The 24939-nt window shown below is 39.6% G+C and overlaps 1 protein-coding gene across 1 annotated transcript; it reads left to right on the top strand.

Moving 5' to 3' along the window:
* Nucleotides 1-6280: 6280 nt before the first annotated feature.
* On the top strand, nt 6281-22003 carry fndc5b (fibronectin type III domain containing 5b). Its single transcript, XM_053334528.1, has 5 exons — nt 6281-6356; nt 10531-10649; nt 12066-12264; nt 17654-17743; nt 21864-22003. Exons 1-5 carry the CDS (start codon nt 6281-6283, stop codon nt 22001-22003), a joined length of 624 nt encoding a protein of 207 aa, XP_053190503.1.
* The last annotated feature ends 2936 nt before the right edge of the window (nt 22004-24939 follow it).

Below are 24939 nucleotides of genomic sequence, written 5' to 3'. Positions count from 1 at the left end.
GTCCCTGTGTAAGTAAATGTGTACCCACTATCTCTAATTCAACATTGAAACAGTAGAATAATTTAAAATAGAAGAATCCGATTAGCAACTTTAAATGCTCCCAATAACATTTAGGCTAATCTGTATAGGGTTGCATTTCAGCTAATGCATTCTGCCTCTGCTCTCCACATAGACTGTTTACCTGTATATAACCAAAGCCTGCTCAAATGAGAGGTCAATACAACTTTGACTCCAAACAGACTACAAACTTAAACACTTCTGGAGCCAAATACTTGTGCTGTTGCCTACAGATTCTGTGTTCATATAAAGATATCTGTTTATAGAGCTTAATGAGTTCATCACCATGGATATTTTTCACTTTACAGTTGTTTGATGCATTATTCATCCAAAATATACCTAAAATATTAAACTATGCAGCTTAAGTAAAGTGATTAATTAACAAAACCTGCATATATTGTCAATATCTTTAATAATGAATTAAAAAGTAACTTAAAGAAAGATATCAGTTGGTGGTATTGGAGCTGATAACAGCTTTTAGTTCTCATTAAAAAACTGGGCTAGCTGGAAATATTTCCTCAAGCAACATTAAACAGTCATTAACACAGACTTGGCTCCTCTGTTAAGCCAATGCTGGACCTACATCTCGTCTTCTTTTTGTTTGTTCATGCAGGCAAAACATTGCTGTCATTAACACCGCCGCTTGTTGCTGGTGCATCCGTTTGAAATGCTGCTGCGTTGCCTTGTTAAACTGTTAACGGGCCATATGGCTGGCTTGCCATCATTATAGCCTCGCATTCAACTAACTGCGCCATAAAACAGAAGACTCACTTTAACTCACATATTTTAGGGCCATGCCTAAAGATAGTACAGTTCTCTGTCATACAATTTCAACTTCTTTATGTGTTTCCAGACGACTGATTCTGACACTCTAAATTCAACTCAATTGAAAAGAAAACATTTTCAAGCGTACACACACTGCACAGCTCGCTCACCTACAGTAATGTACAGTGTAGAGAAAGGTGAATCTCTTTAGTCCCATGAGCCTGGCCTTAAAAATTGAATTGCACCGTCAAGGGAAAAAAGGGCCAAACATTCAGGAACCAAAGGGGAATCTGATGATGTCAGCAACTCTTTGGTGTTGCATTCATTTGGATGGCAGCATGCTTCAGCATGTGCACGTGTGAGTGTGTGCGTAAATGTGACATTGCGGAGGTGCGTCTATGCTGAGTCGAGCAAGTTCAGTTTGGCATCAGGGGGCGACTTCAGTAAGGCAATGGCCTGAAACTCTTTTTATTATCTCTACATCACACTCTTGACAGGTTTCTTTCATTGTCTCTTCCCCATTCACCTCTTCCAGCATCATTTCCTCTTCTGGACTTAAATTTCTCTTCTGAGAGCTGAAAGTTCTGTCCTTCGTTCTCCTTCTCTCTTCTGTCTGTCTCTGCTTCCCTATTAATCCATTTTTTTCTTCTCCAGTCATTTTTTCCCTGTCCTACTATAATTTCTCACCTCATTTCGCCCGTGATCCTCCTTCATCTTCATTTGCATGACTCAACCATAAATATTCTACTCCTCATCACACACACACACACACACACACACACACACACGCACACACATACACACACATGCACACAAACAGACAGTGTAATTAAACTTTTCCAGGGGCAGTTTGGGGGGTTAGCAGTGAGAGGAGGCGAGGAAAAAGTGAGCGATAACGCCACTTCAAAGCCTGCTGCAGACTTGCTCATTCCCCTGCAGCTTCAGATGGATTAAGGCCACTTCAGGCCTGTTTGTACCCCCATCAGCTCCCCCTTCAGTTCCACACGCAGCACAAAAAGCTCTTAAGGCCAAATGTTTCCTGTGACTCTCCAAACTCTGAACACCCCATGGAAAACAGGCCATTAAGTACGAGTGGCCACAAGTGTATAAACTCACATTGAGAAAACACACTGTGATTAGAGATGTTGGAGTGATAAAGTGATTGTTACTAATACTAATGTGGGGTTAATGTACAAAATCCTTTTCTGTGGTGTGTTTTGAGATGAGTTAGCTCAATAACTTGAACCTAAGGCTTTTATAGCTTTGTTGTTGGAGAGATAAGTAGTCAAGTAGCTCGTAGTTGAAGCAATTATTGTAAATGTAAAACATGTGAGAGTGAGTAAGAAACCTTATAATTGTGAAAATGATGATGTGCAGACTACTTGGTAAGTTTGTTTTAAGTTTTTTTTTTTTTTTTAATTAGTTTTTCCTTTTTCTTTTTATGTCAAATACTGAAGAACTGCAAATCATCAAACACAATTTGAAGTTGTTTATTCTGGTTTTGGGTGAAAAAACAGATTTCATTCAAAATCCTGTTTTTTTACACAATGCCAGAGATACTATTTAGGTTTCTACTTTGTCAATACATAGTGTTTTACATATCTGCATTGACTTTAGTGCCATTAGGGTGTGAGCAATACATTAAGTGTTGATAAAAAGCTGATAATGATGTGGCTGTTATCAATATTTTTATATTAACGATGGGTCAAATGAATACACATAACTTGAAATCACGCATAGTGATGAACCGACTGAGAACCATCACCCAAATCTGCTATCACCTTCAACATTTTAGTTTCTTTCAGCTCATTGTTTTGGTTTCATGGCTCACACATTAGCTTTGTTTGTTCTTTGTTACTCTCACCATCACAGACTGGATTAACCCAGCCGCAGCAGGCAGCTGTCTATATGGAAAATCTCCAATTAACTGAATGTGTGTTACCTGCTCAGCACCAAACAGCAGACAGGCAAAGTTAGCGGCCAGCTGGTGAGCACAGTGGAGCATTTAACAGCTTTAGAGACAGCTAGTTCCCTCAGGAGTTGTTTGAGACCAAATCAGATCTAAAAAGGTGAGAGAATATTGATATTGGACTTCCATTCATGGGGTGGCCAGAAACAGGACTCCAAATGAAGACTAATGTTGCTCTGTGTCTGCTGCTAGTGTAGATAGGCAATTGTTTGTTGACATGCTCACCATATTAACTTCATAAGGTGATAATATGTCAGTGTTGTGTTTACAGCTTGCTGTGCTGCACTCTCTGGGCCAGTTAAAGTGGACATATTGTGCTGTTTTTTAAGTACTGTTTTAATGTTAATGTCTGTTATAATCATGGTTAAAAGTTCTAAACCTTGAAGTTTATGGATGTAAAAAAACAGAGTTTCAACACACACTGAAACTTCATGCTTTTCTACTCTTGCTAATGAGCTGATGACAGCTTGCGAATGCCCATAAACAGCTGTCTACTCTGTAGCCATGGTTACTTAGCTTGTTGCATGTGTTATTTGCAATGCCCACGCTCATATTTTCTGGATCAGATTGGATAGTTTATTTGATGTAGCTTAAGTTTACCAATAAGAATAGAGTAGACTCACTGGGGGAGGGCCTTAAAGAGACTAAAACAGCCTGTGTCAAGGGGTTGTGTATTATACAATGCTTTTCAAAGTTGTTTTTTTAACTGTATTAACTGTAATAATGCAGAGATACTCCAGTAGAACCCCAAATTAAAAATATAGACCTGGAAATGAGCATGAGATGTCCCCTTTAAATGTGGTTACAATGATTTTTTGACTTGTAGGAAAAGCACAGGTGTTACTAATAACATTAAAGATGGCTCAGATCCATCTAGTATCCCAGTAAATCATGACAGTGACCATGCACAATACTAGAAGCCTGAAACTGCAGTCGCTATCAGTTAACTGTGCTTTTAAGGTAATCATATGATAATATGTTTGCTGTGAGAAAAAAGGTCTATTGAATAGCTGCTAGCTCTCTATGATAATGGACCTATAGTACGAGATTGAAAATGCCATAATGTCACTGGTTACAGTATATGAATAATGTATCGTTCTCTTAGGGTGACTTTGGGATGTGTATGTGATTGTGAGAAGGTCAAACAACAATCTCTCTCACTTCTCAAATAGCTTATACTGTAAGATATTCCTCTCATTCCCTATAATCCACATCAAATCTGCAGACAATATCTTATCGTCACACCAAATGCATTAACCTCTAAAAGGAAGTTCTCCAAAACATATATATATAAATCTCTGCAGCATCGTGGCCCTTGAAAGTATAGCAGATGAGACCGACCATAGGTGAGAAGACAAAGTCACATTTGCATGCTGGAACTAGTGAAACAGGAGGTCACCGGAGGAGATTTTGTTCATTTTGAACCTGAGTCGAGCAATAAAGCTGTCAGCAGCAGAGAAAAGAGATATGACTGTTGTCAACTAAACTCATTCTTATAACCTTCAGCTGGAGTGAAGTGAAGAGCAAAGAGCAGGAAAGAAAGAAAGAAAGGAAGAGAGTGACACCTCTTACCTTCCTGTCGCTTCCTCTGCTCATTGAAATGAAAGAGACATTAAGAGGGATCTGTGAGGAATGTTAATCATCTATCGATCTGTGTAATCTATGGCTGACTCTTGTCCCTATATGTGTGAGCAATGACAGTCACTCTTCCACAGTGCATGGGGACATTGTAGTCCTGTTTTATCCTTGATAAGGTGCCTCTTTAAACCACATGTGCTGGACCCATGTTTTCTCTTTATAGACATGCACTTTTTTGCTTCTATCTCCTTCTAATACACCATATAGGACCCACATTTCCTTATTTGGATCAAGCCTAAAACACCTGGTATAGATTTTTTTTTTACAGAACAGATATATGGATGAATTTTCCTCATCAGGAATTCCATTCGTCAGCAGACTTGGAAGATTTCTCCACCTTTTGATGCCATATGATGATCAAGGCTACCAGAATATGTTGAATAAAATGAGCTGAAAGTGAAAATTGAATGAATTGAATATATTCCACCATAGGGATTTCATCAGTGCGGCATTATCACATTTACGACATCGCAAATAAGTTGTTCAGACACACATACAGCCTCTTTAAAGGGGTATTCCAGGAATATATTTGCACAACATGCGTAAAATGTTTAAAAAGATGGTCAAAATGAAGCTTGGAGTTACCATAATGCAACTAGACAGTGTCTATCTTTGCACTCCTGCCTGCAGAGTTAATATTAATGTCTTCCAAACCCACAAATCCGGTTTTCAGGCGTTCTGTTAGAAATGGGAAATCGCAAACTTTCGAAACGTTCCCAGTCAGACAGAGGGCAGTATACTGAATATTTTCACTGCGTTGAGTAGCACAAGTAAACTGATCTTCATGCGTAAAATCGGTGAAGTGCGCCTTTAAGGATTTATGAGAAAATTTGCAGTATATTCCAGAAAGCCTGCTGCACTTCTGCTTGGCTCATAGTCACACGAAAGAGTGAAAGTATCATCAGTTCATGTTTCTTTTTTTTTCTTAAAAATACATATTGTAAGTTCATAGAATTGGACAACAGGTTCAGTGTGTTTAGTTAAGGGTTAATGGTTTACATAAGAGAACACTGTACTCTCTATATATATATATATGGCTTCAATTAATGACTAGTGTTTAAAATTTCAGAAAAATGTGGAAAATCAGCACCAAGTCCAAGGAGACAACAGTCCATAACATATAAAAAGCAGCAAATCCTCCCTTTTAAAAAGCTACAGGCTGTGAATGTTTGGCTTGTTTGATAAAGATATGACTTAATAACTGGATCAATTGATTAAATAACTGATCATAATGTCAAATAATCATTTAATTGGCATATAATTATATTTTAATTAGTGATGCATTTGTTGTGACTAAGGTAAGGGTTTGGGTTAGGCTGTCCAAAATAAATAGAAGTCAATGCAATTACCTAACAAGGATAGTTACGCAAACGTGTGTGTGTGTGTGTGTGTGTGTGTGTGTGTGTGTGTGTGTGTGTGTGTGTGAGTGAGAGAGAGAGAGAGAGAGAGAGAGAGAGAGAGAGAGAGAGAGAGACCTTAGCTGTGAATGCGCGTTGCACTCTGCAGCACTTGCGCACTGCTTTTACGCTCGGCTCGGCTCACCTCTCCTCTCTCTCTCTCTCTCTCTCTCTCTCTCTCCGTGTAGTAAAGCATCTCCACGCCGCCGCTCCATCACCAGCAGCCGGACGAGCCGCTTGTGATCTGATGTGAGCTTCTGCTGCAGCGACCAAGTTCAAGTGAGCCTCGTCTCCTTCACAACACAACAAGTCCCCCCCTCCCAACCTCACCTCCACCACCACCACCACCCCTCCTCTTCCTCCGGTACCGGGATGCTTGCTCTCTCCCGTTAAAAGGGATGTTATAAATGGGCCGTGCAGGATGTGAAGCCTCCCCAGAAGAAGAAGCAGGAGGATGGTTAAACCAGGCTTGTCTGCGGCGGTGCTGCTGCTCCTGCTGGGCTTCCTCTCGGTGTCCTCCGTTAATGCCGGTGAGTTTTACCACAGGTTGATGAGCGATCAGAACGAATAAACAGGAGGAGGATGTACAAGCTGATCAAAGCACATATAGGTCTACTGATGCCTAGTGCTGGGCTGCAGTTTGGATCCAAGCTGTCTAATGTGATGCATGTAGTGCATTATAGTGTATAGTAGCAGATCCCATATTGGGAATGTACTGCACTTGAAATGACACGTTGTTTGTGTGCGTGCATGTGTGCATCAGACAGGCAGAAACAATCATTTTTTTATCATGCTAAAAATGGCTGACATAAATTAGTCTCATATTAATAATGTGACTGATGAGCCAAGTAGAAGAATTAGATAATATGAGAAATGAGGAGATGCCACTCTTTCTTTTTTTTTCGCCTAGTTTGCAGAATATATCCAGAAATAAGTGCCATTTTAAAACAGGACATCACCTTGGTAGTTGTTTCAAGAAAGTTCTTGATTATAAAGGTGACAGCTGTGGCAAAAATGTGTGCTTAATTGAAGAAAACGTGATTTTAAAAGTCAGCAACAGACTGATTGGGTTACTGCCTGCAAACTTCTGCTTTGACATCTATCAATGTCATTGAAGTATTAGATTGAGTTAAACAAGGATGAGTTACACCTATTCAAAGCCCTACAGCGCAACTCTAATCATCATATATCGTGCATGATGGATTTAGTACCTCATCTATCATTCATGATATTGCATATTTTTAACCTGCAGCGATTGGTGTATTATACAAAAAAAAGAGGAAGAAGAAGAACATTCATCTCAGGCAGAACATTGTGGCTACATTGCGTCTTCATGATAAGCTCAGAGATGACAGATAGTGCTTTGAAAAGCCCAAATCTTGGCGATAAGATCATGTGGGATTTATCTCAGCCTCCAGAGATTTGATGTTTGGCTTCTCGAGGCTGGAGATAAATGTAGTTTTAAGAGGGAATTTTGTGATTCTGCGGCCAGCTTTTGGCATTTTGGCAGAAAACGACTTAAGAATGGATGAGTGTCACTCTCTGCTATTGTATTGTGTGTGCGTGTGTGTGTGTGTGTGTGTGTGTGTGTGTGTGTATTAGTGTGCGAGTGTGTGACTGCTAGAAGATGAACAGTGAGAAAAATGGCTAGTCAAACGGGGAGTCCTGGTAATGTATCACATACATACTTGAACACACACCTACTCTGCATCAGCAAACACACTCAAAGCCTTTGGGAGCCGCAGAGAGAGTCCCCCACCAAAAAAATAAAATAATCATTTCACCAACACTATGTAACACTTCTCTGCTGTTTTCTGATGATTGTGTTTGCAACGAACAGACTGGCTGGGAAGCAGAGAGAAAGAGAGAGAGAGTACATTCTTCTTCCTGTAATATCATTATTTGACTTCCCGAACAAGTCGGAGGCCCGCCGTTCAATATTTGCTGAGGTGTGAGACAATGTGACAATCTAATTTGCAAAAAAGTGACAAGACTGCAGCTTCTGCTGGTAATCTGGCGGGTAAACACAGAGAAAGAAAGAGAAGAGTAGCATAATCAGATCACATACACACACACACACACACACACACACACACACACACACACACACACACACACACACACACACACACAAACACACACTTTTAAGCACAGTGGAAAAGATAACATATACAGAAGAGCAAAGTATCAAAGCAAGACATTATTGTGAGAGAAGTGATGGCACATTTTTCATCTTATAATGTAGCCTTCCCTTTAGGTTTATATTTGTGTGTAATTGATCGAGCTGTCAATTTGTATTCAAAAATCAAACTAGAATTTGAATAAGGATGATAGTATAATGCACTCTGAGCTCTCGCGCTATCAGTAAACTCTGTGATTGTTAATGTAAAACAGAGAAAACTAAGCAGCCATGCAGAATGGAAAATAAAGACACTGTACTATCTGAGAAGTAAAGCATTTTAAATTTGACACCGCAAATGGAAAAATCGTGGAAGGAAACTGCCTTACAATAACTTCCTCGCTACTCAAGTGAGGCATCGTATTGTAGGGTTAAGTTATGTGGATTACAAATGAGATGTTAGCTCTTATTTGTTTGTGACAACTCTAATAACCACTAAAAATGACTTAGTTTGCTGACTTTGTGACTTGTATCCACTTGTGCTGAATTTAAAGTTTTGGCATTATCCTAATTGCCTCTTGTGTCTACAGTGGCTGCTGTTCAGTCAAGTGATGTAGTTTCACTTTTAACCTGCAATAATTGGGGTTTTTGGCAGCAGAAACAAGCTGTGAACACAACATTGACATTATCAACTTATATTAGAACCAGAGCAATACTGGATGTTTGGGGCTGATGCTGATACCAATGTTAGGGAATGAAAAATTCTGATATCCATATATATCAGCTGATAATCTAGATACAAAATATATACATGAACACACATTTTTTCCACTCTCTCCTGATGGAAATATGTGGCTCTTTAGCTACAAAATGCTCCATTATGTACTCAAGCTGGTTGCTGAATATTTCTATCTGCTGGGTTGAAATTGTACAGAGATTTTGTTGTTGGCAACAGCTGCCTGCTGTGGTTGGAAGCAATGCTAGTGGTAAATGGACTGTACTTATATAGCACTTTTTTTAGTCTTTTTAGCAGTCAAAGCACTTTTATGCATTCACCCATTCATACACTGATGGCAGGGGCTGCCACACAGGGTGCCAACCTGCTCATTAGACGAAAACTAACATTCACACACACACAATCATACACCATTGGCGCAGCCATCAGGAGCATTTTAGAGTTAAGCATCTTGCCCAAGGACACATCGACATGCAGACTGGAAGAGCCAGGAGTCAAACCACCGCTCTTCCAATAAGTGGACAACCTGCTCTACCTCCTGAGCCACAGCCGCCTCTAAAATGCTAAATGCTGAGATCAGTAGTCACACAATGAGTTGAAAGACACTAAAACGCTCTGCAGATCAGAGGAAGGTCAGTGATAATTCTCTGTGGGTTTATGTAATGTGATCATGTGACCTATTATGTTAATGTAAAGATATTGATTGGAGCAACTCTAATGTGCATATACTCAAACAAATTCACATACTACCACAAACCCACTGAAGTACTTTGTGAACCCTTAGTGCTTTGGAACAGCTGCCCACTGGACATGTCCAAACATCTGGAGGTGAAGGTAAAACAGGAAGTGTGTGGTGCATCAGCATTTACAATGAAAGTCTATTGTAGAATTGTATGCAAATGGTACATTTCCCTCCCAGAATGCTGCTTGTGAAACAATGGTGGTACAATGAGACTTTATAAGGAAGATCCAATTTGAATAAACTTTTATTCATATATGTGCTTTTCCATCTTCAGCAGTATATTGTGTTTGTATGTGTGTGCATGTGTGTGTACGTGTTCACATTTGCAGGCATGTGTGTGTTTCAGCACAATGTCAAGGTCTGACTCTGACGTTGCTTTAACAAGTCAGACTCATGGGAAATACAGCCCTGACTCTGATCATAGAAGACCTTGAGTTGGTCTTAAAACACATACACAAAAACACACACACACACACACACACACACACAGTGCCAATGTGTTTTTCTCCACACTACGTTCCCTTTACACCTCAACTATTTCAGTTTTTCACTTATACCTCTCACAAAGTTAACGCAGACTGTAACACCATCCATCATAGTTATTCTTGTGATCAACAAACGCATTGCATTCTGGGCTGTGAGTTGTTTTTTAATCCAAAGATTAAAATCAATTGGCAGTATGACAGAGGAAATACATCCTCATGAGTCACACTTTAATGAGATATGTGTGGGAGAAAGAAGATGGGGAAGAGGGAAGTTGAAGATGTATGTATGTGTGAGAGAGAAAGCGAGAAACACCACGACGAAGACAAATGAGAAAGAGAGCCTTTTCAAGGGAAACACAAAGAGACCTGTGTGTGGTTAATTAGGCTTGTTATTAATGAAAGGAGAAAGATTAATTTGAGGGAGGAGAAGAGAAGGTCTTAGGGAAGTGTGACGGAGAACACAGAGTTCATGGAGAGAGAGAGTGATGGAGAGAGAAGGATGTGTCTTCAGGTCTACACAGTAGCATCTATGTATAACAAGGTGTAAAGACAGAATATTCATTACCTGTCTCTTCTAATTTGTTCCCTGTGGTCATTGTGGGTGTGTGTCTGTGTGCGTCAGACACCCTGCTGTCAGCTCCACTCAATGTGACCATCAAAGAGATTGAAGTCAACTCTGCCGTGGTCACGTGGGAAATCCTGGAGGGAGACCCGGTCATTGGATTCGCCATCACCCAACAGGTATCTATGTGTGTGTCATGTCCTTTGTGTGAGTTAGTGAATGAAAGTAACTTAAGTACATTTACTCTCTCTCTTTAAGTACAATTTTGAGGGTTAGGGTTAAGCTTATACTTCCACTGCATTTTAGACGTCTTACAAAAAGCAGTGTGTAGTCAGGGTCACATCTCAGATGTCTATGAGTCATTAACAGCTCCACCAAATAGTGATTTGTCTCTCTAAACTTCTCACATGGTTTCATTTCAATAAATGTTCAAATGATCCAATATTTCAGTAAAAATTAAAGATTAAAAGAAAAAGTCAAAAAATTGAAAACAGATTTGTGTATCAGTATCAGAACTTTGTTTTTTCTTCTTTCCTCTCTCATTAGTCATCTCACGACCTCTCAGATTGATCTGCTGACCTTTTGGAGGGGCTCAACCCCTAGGTTGGGAACCACTGGACTAAAGTAGTTGAAACAAGCTCTTCCTCCAGCAGCTACAACAGTAACATGCTGCTCTAACACCGATGCTTATTAATAATCTAATGATGTCATATATAATAATATTTCAGCCAGAGGGACCAAACCACTACTTTTGCTGTAATACCTCAGGCAAATTTTGCTGCTAATATTTATAATAACAGCTGAAATGGCCTGGAAAATGCAAGTATACAATAAATAATTAACATTTTTTACAACCAAATGGTTACAGATACACTCAGACTTTTAAAAAAATATACATTTACATGCAGTTTAAATTCCCTTCTTTAATTGCCCAGTAAATAAGAGCCCCTCAGGAGACTTGCTCTTGATCTGGTAGGCACCAATTGACCTGAGCAAGCAGTCCTAGCTGGAAAATAATGTACATTTCCAGTAGAGCATGTACAGCTTGAACAGCCCTCTGTTTCTTTCAGTGTAATTACATTGCAGGGGAAAAAACCCCAGGAGACTTTATTTCTGCTTATTCCCTTACTGTTAACCAGGAGGATGTGCACCATATCAACACTAAACAGGGGCCAGTTTGTTGAATCTTCACAAGAGGGATTATCAGCAGGAATTTTTAATTTTGCCACGTGAAACTGCATTTTATAATGCATGCATCCAGGGAAATTTTGCTTACAAGTAGAAAAATCTTGTATATTGCCTCAAGGGAGCAGGGCTTCAGTTGATGTGCTGTTTTTGACTGAAGATAGTTATTTATTGCCAATTCTGTCTTCAGATTTCTGCATTTTTCCCCAGAGGTTTGTTCTTTGTGTGTTGAAAAGGCCTCAAAAACAATATCAACCCAATATAAGAATATCAGACAGTGGCGTGCTGTGTCACTGCAACCCTAAACTGTGACTTCTCAGCTGAGAAGGTGCCAAAGAAAATAGAATTTGAGTATCACACAAAATTGAGCCTCCTCTTCTTCTGATCTTTTGCTTCTCACTCATCTGCAGAAGAAGGATGTTCGCATGTTGAGGTTCATCCAGGAAGTGAACACTACCACACGCTCATGTGCACTGTGGGATCTGGATGAGGATACGGAGTACATCGTTCACGTTCAGAGTATCAGCATGGGAGGCAGCAGCCCCCCCAGTGAGCCAATCCTCTTCAGAACGCCCAAAGAGTCGGAGAAACTGGCATCCAAGAGTCCAGGTAAGGGACGCTGAAACATACGGAGGGTTTATTATTTTCAATTCCTACTTTACTTTTTACTCAAACTTTAGTTTCTCAAAAACTTTTATGTACAAAATTAGCACCCCATTTACCAATTTCCATGTCTCTTCTAATTATTTAAAACTAAAACTTAGTGAAAAGCTGAAAACAATGACTGCACATAAAGAAAAAACCATTCAGCTGCTTGTTTTTGTCCTTGCTGATGGACACAAATCTACAGACACACATGCAGATTTTGATGGCAGCTTTTAAATGACAACAATACAGCAATACAAGTGCTAATGTTCTGCTTGTGTTTTCATGCTCCATCGGGACAAAGAAGAGGCTTATTCGACTATTTAATATGAATAAAATACAGAAATTGACATTTTAGCAAGTACTCCCCCACCTCCCTTACAATGTATTGTACTCTTTCTCAAAAGCTCAGGCTGCTATTACTGTATCTGGAGCGGCTTGCAGTTCTTCCAATTTTATCATGCCCGACCCAGTTACAATGCCAAGAGCAGCTGCTTCAGAGGGACTCTGCAAATGCTAAACGTTCATCAGCTGCAAGGTGATAAGAGTGAGAACATGGGACATTAGGGAGCAATAGATTCCCTAGAAACACCCCTGTGTGGGGGGCATGCAAAGGGCCCTATAAGTAGAGTATTGTCAGATGCCCAGCTTAACAAGTTATTTTAGCTTTTCAGCAAACAATTGGTTCTTGATTTCCGACACTGGTGAACTAAAGCAAGCTGGCTCCGTCCATATTGTCAGCAGTAATGTATTGTTGCTGACAGATTGAATCATAATAATAACTTTATTTTGGTATAGAATCTGTCGTAGCTAGCTAGCTAATTAAGCAAATGTTAGCTACATGAATAGACTGTCTCTTCCTCGCTTTATAACATTTCCAGAGCTGACTCGTTTCATAATGAGAACCTTGTCAAACAGGTTTCATGCACTTGACAGCTATGCTAAAAGACAGAGGCTAAAGCCGCATGTCCCAGGCAGTCAATTAGCATCCTCAACATAAACTACTTTGCTCTTGTATTGCAATTTAGAGCTATTTTATCCTAGTGTGATAGGGGGAAATGTAAAAACTGATATAACTTTTTTGGCTGCCTAGCTTACATAAACTACATATTTTCAGAGAGAACATGCTTATGATGATGACAAGCTGCTGTATTAGGCAAACATGATACTGTAGGATGGCTAAGGTTGCTGGAATAAACTTCTCCCCTGCTGTAAAATCCAGCTAAAACCAGCCTCAAACCGTAGCTGGTCATTAGCTGGTCTTGCTGGATTTACCTGCTAAATCAGCTTGCTCAGGCTGGTTTAAGTGGTCATCTGTTGGACGACTAGTTTTGTGTAGTTGGTTTAAGCTGGTTTGACCAGTTACCAACTCAGTGCTGGTAGTTGGTCCACTAGCTGTCAAAAACCTAGCTCAAACCAGCTACCAGTTCTGAGGTAGCAGTTGGTTTAGACTGGTTTGAGCATGGTTTCAAAACCTAGCTCAAACTGGATTTTCTGTTAGGGTCCAAATCCAAAAAAGAACAGACATATCCTAAACCCTGATTTAGCATCCAGGACTATTTCTACACAATAGGGAAGATCTACAAACACATTTCTGTAGTTAATGATGTGCTCTTTGGCACTGGAAGTAATGCTGTGTTACTGTAGGTAGTTACTGTAGCTAGTTCAACGGATATATGCTAATGATTGTAGCCTAGGTTAGAGCAGATAATTTGTTCCATCCACTTTAGTTCTTGTACTTTTGATAAACAACAAAAAAGCTTCTAAATACTTTAAATGTTGAGCTTTTCTTTTACATTTCAATGCTCAAAATTAAAAGATGAACTGGCCTGCCCGTGCTAGGTTTAAGTGTTAAGCTATGATTGGGCAATTGCTGTTTGGATGAGGGGTTGAGCCTACTAACAATAGTGGTTCAGTATATATTCAGTTTGTGAACAGAAAGAGATGTAATTGTGGCTCGTTGGGATTAAATAAGCAGTTGGAGTTAGCCATGAAAACTGATCAGATGACAATTTACCAGCCCTGCTATCACAGATTGAATGTCACCAAAGGAGAAAAAGCTCTGGACTTTCTGTTTGACTGGCAGCTATTAAAATGTCACAGAGATGAGGGATTAGCATCAAATATGGAGAAACGTGCTTCATAAAAATGAAGGCAAGTGAATTCATTAGAGGGAAAGTAAAAATACCAAACTCAAGGCTGGTATCTTAAGCTGTGTTAAGAAATAAAAAGGATTTCAAAAGGTAATACCGAACAGAAATGATTTACACCTCTATTTTACCATGCGTATGATGTCGTGGTGTGGGCGTTTAATGGGACAAATTTGTCTTGATGTTGCGGGGCGAGACTTGTTTTGTTTGCTCTGACTTTGATGGAAGTTCCCTGCATGTGAAATGTATGTGTGTTCGTGGAAGCATTCATTAGCTGCCCTGATTAAATCTCCCAGCTATTACCGCTCCCCTCCTCCTTCTAAGCACGTAGTGATCAGTCTGACACCATTTAGTATCTGCAAGCGCAATGCAACACAACACACAACCTGTGTGTTGTATTGCATCTTTCATTGCATCTTTATCTCCATCCGTCTGTCTGTGTCTGTCTCTTTGCAGAAGCTCAAATACAATAAAATCAAAAATATTACTAAAGTCCTTAACTGTCATGGGTGGTGTATATTAGACAGTGGGGGAAGGATGCAAATGCAGACTATAGAGGCAAGCAGAGATTATTGTAAAAAGTGAAGATACACAGGCATGGGTTGCAAGAGGAAGCAGGTGCAGGTATGATACACGTACAGATAACCAAAAACAGAAGCTTGAAAGCACTAACAAAACGTAACATGACAACACCAACCATCTACCAAGGGAACAAAGAATCCAGGCTAGTATATGAAGTAAGTGGCTGACAAAGGAATGAGTTGCAGGTGAGGAGCAGGCGGATTAGGCCAGGTAACTGCAGGACTGATTAGAAGTGGGAACAGGTGGGAAAGGAGGGAAAGTCAGAAGGCATCTGGTGGACAGCTTGAGGAAGGCAGGTCTGGAGAGCTGGAGGAAACAAGTGAGCAGCAGGGGCTGGAGACAGAGACAGAGAGCTATGCAGAGGTCTGGTGATGAAAGAGTGTGGCTGCAGGAGAAGGACAGAGAAGCAGACTGTGACATGAATGCAGTGAAGTTTTCATAATGTTGTAAAATCTTTGGTGGCTGGCGTTGAGGCATAATGCGGTTTAATGTTGGTTATTATACAGGGACCTGCAAAATCTCCGGTTTTGTAAATCAATCTTTAACAGCAGTAAAATATTACAGAGCCTTTTTGTACTGTCGGAACTGTTCCAACCTTTAATTTATCTCTGACAGTGCAGCAGCAGCAGCAGCAGCAGCAGCACTCTGCTTCACATTCACACATTCACATGCAGTATGGAAGATTCCCGCTACAAGCACAGGGTTTTATTCTTCCCAGTACATATTTAACCAAATAGCATTAAGTCATGAATGATAGGAGCATCTGGGCTCTTATACATGAATGAGACAGGCAACACTGAATTGCACGATTATTTTTTATGAAGGTTGAAGGTACAACAAATTACCACCATATACACATTTGAATAAGCTAGAGTAGAAGATCTTTGTACTGGAGTTTGCTGGTAACCTCAGGTTTGATCTAATGTGATTATTGCAGCTGTTATGTACTGTAAACACTATAACCAAGTTGTCTGATCTTATTAGAGTCATGACTTGTAACTTGAGAGCTGCTTCACCTGCTCTCTTTGTGTGAATAATAATAGTGCAGCTAATATTAGGATGTGAACACAGCTCAGGTGGCTGAAGAAATCAGATTATTTCAAATAATTTAAAGTATTTAATCAATTAACTAAAACAGTTTTATCTGCAATCCACGTAAAAGTATTAAGAGCGTTATAATGTGTTAAACTGAAACAGAATTATTTAGTTGACAGAATATTAAACTAGAGGCAAGTTTATTCAGTATTAGAATTAAGAGCACTTAGTTTTTCACCAGTAATTGTATGTGCTGCCTTTACAGTGTTTCCTAATTGAATTTTTGATATTTTAGGGTTAAAGATTGTTGGTTGGACAAAACAAGACATTTGAATGCCTTACTTTGGATTCTGGTAAACTGTGAGGGACACGTTTTACTATCCTCTACCTTTTACTTATCTTATTGGGAAGAAAATGAATAGATATTGACTGTAATCATTGATTGCAGCTCTATTCATGTTGATAAGGTGGAGTGCATGCTTTGCCACAGAGGTCTACTGCATGTCTACAGAAGCTCACTAAATGCTCTGGAGCTTTAGAGCATTTAGAGTCTTTAGAGCCGCCGGAGTGACTTTACACCCACCAAGCATTTACCTGCTCTGCTGGTATCTCCAGTGTGCACTCTCCACACAAGAGACACAAAGTCCTCCGTGTCATGCGGCTCAAGCTTATCTGAACCCCGGCCTCAGCTCCAGCTCGCAGGGATCAATAAGGCAACGGGATACCTGAGAGGAGCAGCATTGTCCTCGACTCATTCAGACAATGAAAAAAAACTGATTGCAGAAGAGACTTAGGGGAAAGTTAACCACGCTTATTTACATCTACACGTACCAAATAATGTAGATTATACTTCAACCTTTAGCTTCTGTATTATTATTTTGCTATAATAAATGAATGAAGGTTTGTTCTGTATCGGTATTTTACTGCACAATGAATGTTTTATTGCATTGACATTTTATTGGCTGTGGCAATTCAATTAACGTCAGCAGTAAGCAGTAAAACTATACTTTATATACAGTAGAGTACAACACCTACGCCTGTCCACCAGCGAGCGGTAAACATTACCTTTGAGAATATTCTCATGGCCTCAAGATGCAAACATGGACAAATCGGTGACAGTGATGTATTTCTGCTGTTTAAAGTGATACAGTATTAAAATGGGATACTGGGGATAACAGTGGGACTCAGTAAGAGCATGGGAACTAGATAGAACGAGGGGTGCTGTTGGCAACAATGAGTACGAGGATTCATTCCAGACTGCGCTGAAACCTTTAACCCTCTGATTGGTGTTATACTGCCGCTGCCAGAGTCCTGTCAGCAAGAGAAATGCAATGAGTGATTGGGTTGTGATCTAACTCTCTCTGTCTCTGTAGACCTCTGCTCTCACTTAGCTTTAATTACACTGACCAGAGTGGAACATTTGCACCAGGCAGCCTCTCTGCTCTATTTTTCCCTGCAGAGTTCCAGAGTGATGGCAATTTCACATTTATTCTCCGGGACAATGAATTTCAGCATCCTCAGTGGCACTTTGTTGACTCTTTGAATGTGTGTGTGTGTGTGTGTGTGTGTGTGTTCTCTCTTTCCAGACGAAGTGACCATGGAAGAGGTTGGCCAGGCTGCCCAGCTGAGGGCTGGAGAACTCATCATCATTGTAGTTGTGCTCATCATGTGGGCAGGTAATATTCCTCTTCAGCATTGCACATTTATCACATCAGACCTTATAGGAATCCACTGTCTTTAGGGCCAAATAGACTCTCTGACTGAGGTCCCATTAAGAGACACACAGACTGGTAGTGGTGCCAGGGACGTGCAGATAAAGGGGATATTAAACAAACCCATGACTGAGGTTGGTTCAAACAAACTGCCACAATTCACTACTGAGGTTTAGAAGACATCTTTTAAGCCACGAGTCTAAAAAGCAAAACACATAAGCTTTAGATAATGCTAGCTTTAGATGTTTAATAACTGTTCACACTCACCTGTTCTCTCTATCCTGTCCAAAAATACTGAAAAATGTGTTGAACTATTTGCCTTAGTGTATTATGAAATGTAGTAAACAGTATGTAGCTGCTTCGACTGTCCATACACACATATTCACCTGTTGAGCAGTCAAATAACTTAGGAAGAAAGGAACTATATGAGCTCACTGTACATATAATCTTACTTTAGGTGTTACTTTAGTGTCTGACATAAATAATACAAACACAAAGAGAACATCCTCGGCTCTGAGTATATTGTGTTACATTGGATGTAGTAGAAATAACAGGAATTCATTTATCTATTTTAAAAAGCACCCTCAAAAAAGGGCACTGTCTGTTTAGGAGGTCAAACATCAGGTGCTCAAGCCCCTAAGTCTAAGTGGTGCCATCTCTCTGTGATGAGTATTTTGTGCCCTGCAGTGCTTCTGGGGATGATGTAACACTGTCCATTGTGGATGACCAGAACACATCAAATCCACGTTTCAATTTTGTACACCCATCCTCAGGAAGCAACTATAGAAATAGAAATAAGCTGTATCAGGAGGCAAGCAGAACAGAACTGACTGGAATGCGTTTTTAGTAAAAGACTTGAGATATTTGAGTTTTGGATTTTTTAAAAGACATGATTCAGGATCTTTACCCCTAAATTGATCAAATTCAATTAATAATTTTTAACTAACTTGTTATTATTATATCAAAAGGAAATGTGTCTTGTGGCCAGGACAAAACACAAAAACAAGCACCCACCAAACTGAGAATATGTGAATACTGTGACACATAAAATACTGCAAAACTTTTAAAGGATAGGTTCACAGTTTCTCAAGTCTGTCTGAAAACAATCAATGAACACTATAACAGTTTTTGCCTGCTGCAATCATTCCTCCGATTACTGGTCATTTACAGATCCTGTCATATTGAACAAACTGTATGTTGGAAGAAATGGTGGTCAAATCCAGAGCCTTTGTTTCGGTGGTCAAAATCCACAGCTCTCCTTCTGTACAAAAGCATATTGGAACGTTGCTTAAGCTTATGTGAGGCTTCAGCAAAAAGGGTTAGACAAATTAAGTGGAAATCTTCTGAAGTTAACGTCTTTTAAGTGCAAAATCCCCTTTGCACAGTAAGGATAGTAACAAAAAAGGAGATTTTGTACTGAAAAGGCTGTAACTTTGAAAGATATCCACTTGATGTGTCTAACTAAAGCTTCATATTATCTTTTGATACTTTTTTGAACACACTATAACACAGAAGCAGGACTTGTGCTCTATCATTGAAACACATTAGAAGGGATCTGTTTATGGTCAGTATTAAGAAGAGGAATGATTACACCAAGAAAAACCTGATTCAGAGTTCATATGGGCACCTGAACACTGTTATACAACATACTTAAACAACTGTGAACCCATCCCAATAACCCAATAACACAGTCACACATATCCAAATTGTATCCGTTCATAAAAACAATTCAAAGCCACATAAGGTAAGGTATACATGCACATAGTTAATAATGATGTATTAATATAATTGATCTGGTTAAAATAATCTAGAATGGCTCAGTCAATAGACACACTTGAATTACATCCATATTACAAAATGTATGACCCACACATAATAATAGGAACATATCAGCGTCAGCAAAGAGCCATGACGTCAATGAGAACTTATCTCTCTATTGGGATCATCCCCTCTTCCTTCTCTCTCTCAGACAAAGATTGAACTTTTATGCTGAACATCTATAGAAGGAGACACTCTATATAGCAAGTTTCAAGGTAACCTTTGCATCATCACCACATACAATGAATAGCTAGTATTGCTCCATCTGTACTTAATTATTTCAAACTGCAAGAATCTTGCTGCTTTGTATTTAAGCCTCTGTGATGAGCTGGCTGCTCTTTTGTGCATCTCAGCACTGTTTTACTGATGCTCGGAGTTATAAATATTCCTACCTAACCCACTTCAAGTGTAATGAGATACAAATATGGCCCATATACTGTATGTTGCATATACAGTAACGGCAAGAGAAGCCTAGATCTCCCGAACCAATTACCCATGAGAGGAGGAGAGGGAGATTCAAAGAGAGTTGGAGAGGGAGCAGTGAGTAAAAAACAGAGCAATTGAGTCTCGAGAACAGATAGAAGGAGGGCAGGATGGTGAAAAAAAGTGTAAGTGAAGAAGGCAAATTGTGTTTTTCAGCTTTAATTGGGCCTGTGGGGCATGCTTGGGGATATCACAGTGAGATATCCCGTCTCGCCCTTTGGTATCGCAGCAATCAGATGAGCAGAGGTTGACACAAGCAGAGACTGAAACTGGTTCGAGCCAAATTCTCCTCCTTCCGTCAATCCTCCACGCACTCCTCCACTATCATGAATTATTCTCTTTCTCCATTTCTCTTCTCTATCTCTCTCCACATCTCTCTCTCTCTCTCTCCTGGCTGCTGTGTTTTTAATCTTTTTGACAGAAGGCAGGCTTGACATGGCTATCTTATCATCAAGTTCATATCTCTGTCTGCAGGTTCTGTATCTGTGTCAGTGTCTGTTTTTTTCTCCCCTCAGTTCGATTCAGTTGGCTTTATTGACACATCAAAAGACAGTTGGCTGAATAGAGATGAATAACTAGTACATTTCATCAGCTCCTCCACCTGTTATCAAAATAATTGTGTCTGAGTGTATCAATATTTCACAGTGTATAAAGCTAGAAGCATTCAAATAATGAATGGAATGCATTCGAAAACAAATTCAACTTCAGAGAAAAAATTTGAATCCCTTTTGTCTCAATCTAGGTCAGTTCAGTGCAATTTAAAGATGCTTCAATAAGCCTGATGGCATATTTACAATGTTGGTGATGCTAAAATTGTGTTGAAATTGGAAAACAATGTCCACTTACTCGCATGTTCTGGAGCTTTTGGTCATGGTCTTCAGTTTTAGTGTAGATCAGGCAGATCCAAACTATTGCATAAAGGACCGTGTGACTGCAGGTTTTTGTTCCAACCAATCAAGAGCACACATGATTCAACCAATCAACTGTCTGAAGACTGAGATCGATTGATTAAATGAGTCAAGCCTGGTGTGCTCCTGCTTGGTTGGACTGAAAACCTGCACCTTCATGGACCTTTATGGAGTATGTCATGTTAAAAGTTGAGTCTGAATATTTTTCCTTGACCTCTGAAACAGCAGTTGACAAAAGAACTGACAAAATGTCCACTCTGCATACTTGCTTGTTTTGGAGCTTTCTACCATATCATATAGTCTTTATCAGCAGGGTTATGTTCAAATGAATTGATTAACACAATAGTCAATATAAGATATAAGAAAATCTGTGTAGACAGAAGAGAGCTAAGAGTTATCTTATATCGCTAATCATTGATGGAATAGTTTAACATTTGTTAGAAATAGTCTTATTTGCTTTCTTGATGAGAGTAAGATGAATATATCAACTCTCGAGATCATCTCTACTGGATGACTCTGATGTCTTTATGCTAAATACAAAGTGAGAACCAGCCTATGGTTAGCTTAGCTTAGCATAATGACTGTAGACAGGGGGAAGCAGCTAGCCAGGCTATATCCAAAAGTAAAATAATCTCCTACCAGCACTTTTATTTAAACCACATGTCATTTTTACATTTCTGTTTTTGTGTGTATTTAACAAATTATATTTAGGTGGTTAGATGGTTAGGTGGTTAGGTGGCCAGTGGTGGCTGCTCCAATAGCCTTGACCAGAACCTCTGACCTCACCATGGACAAAAGCAAAATAAACTAAAGGGAAAGGAGATTTCAGCTATTATCATTCTAACAAATAATTATCACGTCTATTTATCTCCCAGGGGTGATCGCCCTGTTTTGTCGTCAGTATGACATCATCAAAGACAACGAGCCCAACAACAACAAGGACAAAGCCAAGAACTCCTCAGAGTGCAGTACCCCTGAGCACCCACAGGGGGGGCTACTGCGTAGCAACGTCTAAGACCAGCCCTGAATAGCCTTCTGCAATAACCAACTCCTCCAACCTCAGGACAGGTGAGAACAGGAAATCTTCATCACTGTCAGCTACAAAAAGTGCTCATGTTACAGTATATTATATCTCTAGAAATGCTGTTCTGTTTTTATTTCTTTGCTTTTTTTTCTTTTATGTTCCATTTTACTCTTGTACTGTGACAAACTATATTCCCCTCACACTCATGTACGTTTCATCTTATCCTCAAGAGACTATTTCTTTACAAATGTAGGTACAATGGTATACCTTTACCTAATAATGTGCTTGAATAGCTAACCATACTTTTATGATTTTAAACTAGGTGCATTTTTCGCAGTTGACTATTCACTAAACCTCTCCCCTAATTAGCAGTTGCCAATCACAGCTTAGCAACTAAAACTAGCCATGGCAGGTCTTTGTGTCTTTAGATTTTGTCTGCTACTGACCTAAAGAAGTTATGGTCAAACCTAAGGGTTATATTGTTAACTATGTTCTTTGTGGGTTTGGAAAAATAATTTGCATTATAGAAAGAGTTTGGATTGATGTTATCAGCTCTTCTATGTAGGTATAGGACAATATGAAAATGTCATGACCAACATAATTGAAATTAACAATATTACCCTGATAATTGTCAAAATGTGTTTAAAACTCTTACAGTGGCACTAAAACGCTCATGCCTGGGATGTATATAGCTTTAGTCTCAGTCTTTTAGAATTATCATATATGTAGCCATCAAATGCCTGTTAGACCCCTTTTTTCACACTACTCAGATGGAAACATTAACAAGTAGGCTTGAGTGTGAGTGTTCAGCCAAATCATGGGATTAGTTAATTAGCTAGTTAAGCTACAGCGACAGTCAGTCATTTCTGCTGCCAAAACTGATTCTGTTGCCAAGAAATGAGAGGCCAGCTGTTGACAACCTCTGCCTGAAGTTGAGAACCCATCATTTCAAAAATTACTGCAAATATAAAGTGATAAATCTGCCACCACTTTCATTGTAAAATGCTGTTTGGGCAGTGTTTGACAGGAAAGTGTGACAGGCACAGCGACAGCAACTACTTAGGGGCAAGGTTTAATGAAGGGTTGATTACGAAAGGGAAAGAATGACCTGAAAAACAGTTTTTTGAATAACTTAACAAGCAGTATTGAGCATCTCTGAACTGTCCTTTGTGTCCCATCAAGTACAGTCAATTTGTTTCTTTCAGATCCTGAGACCAACAGAAAGCCATTCTCAGAAATCATCGTACTGAAGAACAGTTTAACCATTACAGAAACTCTCCTTGACACAATGAAGAACTTTAAAAAACAACGGACACAAATATGAACTTGCAGAATCAAAGGCTGCAAACAGTCAAACAGGAAACATTCACCTTTGTTGTGACCAAAACTGGCGGGTAGCATATCTTGTGTGGACTGACGATAAAGACACAAGACATAAAATGGCTGTCGATGAAAGCACTGGAGGGGACATAATTTCTTTTTGACGAGAACTGCTTGATTCATTCGTTCTGGTTACTTTTCATCAGTGGCATGGAATTCCAGGAGTGGATCATCAAACATGAATGTCTGTTGTTTTTCTTCCAGGTTTGTACCACTAGTCAGAGATGGCAGAAATGTAGGTTGGCTCACAATAATAGCTGGTCCTTTAGGTCCTGCTATCAGTCAGTGCACAACAAAACAAGCCGAGCTCTGTTTTAAACCAAGGACTTTCTCTTTTTCTATCTCCCCATCTGCCATTCCTTCCTTTCTGACTTTATTACAGTCCTTTGAGTAGCAGCTCATCTCTCTCCCTGTCTTTCTGTGTTGGTGTCTCTCTAATAAGCACATTGCCATTTTGGTGCTCCTCCTATTGTGATTGTTTCAACCCTAACAATCTCAATCCTGATTATGGTGTCATTTTATTATTGGGTCAGATATATTGCACATTGAGTCCTGTCTCCTGCCTTTGACTTTCTCTCTCTTTGTCCCCCTTTCTGTCATCAGTTAAATGATGCACCTGCTTTCCTCTCTCCTCTCTGAACTGGAACCTGAGTGCCCTTGTCAGTTTGGGGATAAAATCTGACACGGTTTTTACAGCACCCCATATTTTCCTTATATGAGTTGGATGACGCTGTCTGAGTACAGCCATGATTCAGACAAAGTTCAAGGATTGACCGGGCAATCTCTCAACACAGCAGCATCTCACTCCAAATCAAAAATTTGAAGAAAATTCAAGGTTCGACATCCAGAAGTTAACTTCTGCATGGCTGAAGTTAGCTTCTGCAAAGACTGGCATGTCTGGAAAATTACTGTTTTGAGTTCATATCAAGGTTTATTGTGTGTCACTGCATATTCAGTACCATATGCTGTCTACGGTCTGCAGCAGGATGTGCAGGGAATAGGAATGGAGATATGCAGGGCATTATTCCTAATGAAATGTATATACTGGGCAAAATTTGGCAGAATTTCTGCTCTGGTTTGGCTGAAGACCAGCAGGGATGCAAAGCTGTAGAACCACACTGATTATGCACTCAGCTGTGTGACTGAACTTAGTTGTGTGTTTCGAAATGTAAACTATTGCAACCCGTTTTCTCCCAAACCCCATTTGCAACTATATGACTTATTGAATAGACAGTAATGAGATACTGAAACAAATCCATAAAACCCAGGTTTAATGCATACAAAATTGTAAAGTAGATCATCCAAACTGCCAGGAACTTTCATGGACTGCTACGAAACGTTACATGAACTTGTAGTATATGTTCAAAAAGAACTTGTCATAAACATAGTCCAGATACAATGCATCCTAGAGTATAAAAGTTGAAGCCTTAAAAATATGATGTCTTCGTACTGAAGGTAGGCAGTGTCTGGCAGTTCTTCAGTCCATCACTGCAAATTCCTAGGAAGGGTCTAATAATGAAAAATTGAATGAAAATTTAGTTGGACCA

The sequence above is a fragment of the Scomber japonicus genome, chromosome 15 (genome assembly GCF_027409825.1).
Source record: "Scomber japonicus isolate fScoJap1 chromosome 15, fScoJap1.pri, whole genome shotgun sequence".
Classification (NCBI taxonomy): Eukaryota; Metazoa; Chordata; class Actinopteri; order Scombriformes; family Scombridae; genus Scomber; species Scomber japonicus.
Note: the sequence above shows the minus strand (reverse complement) of the source record. Positions and strands in the feature narration are given on the sequence as shown.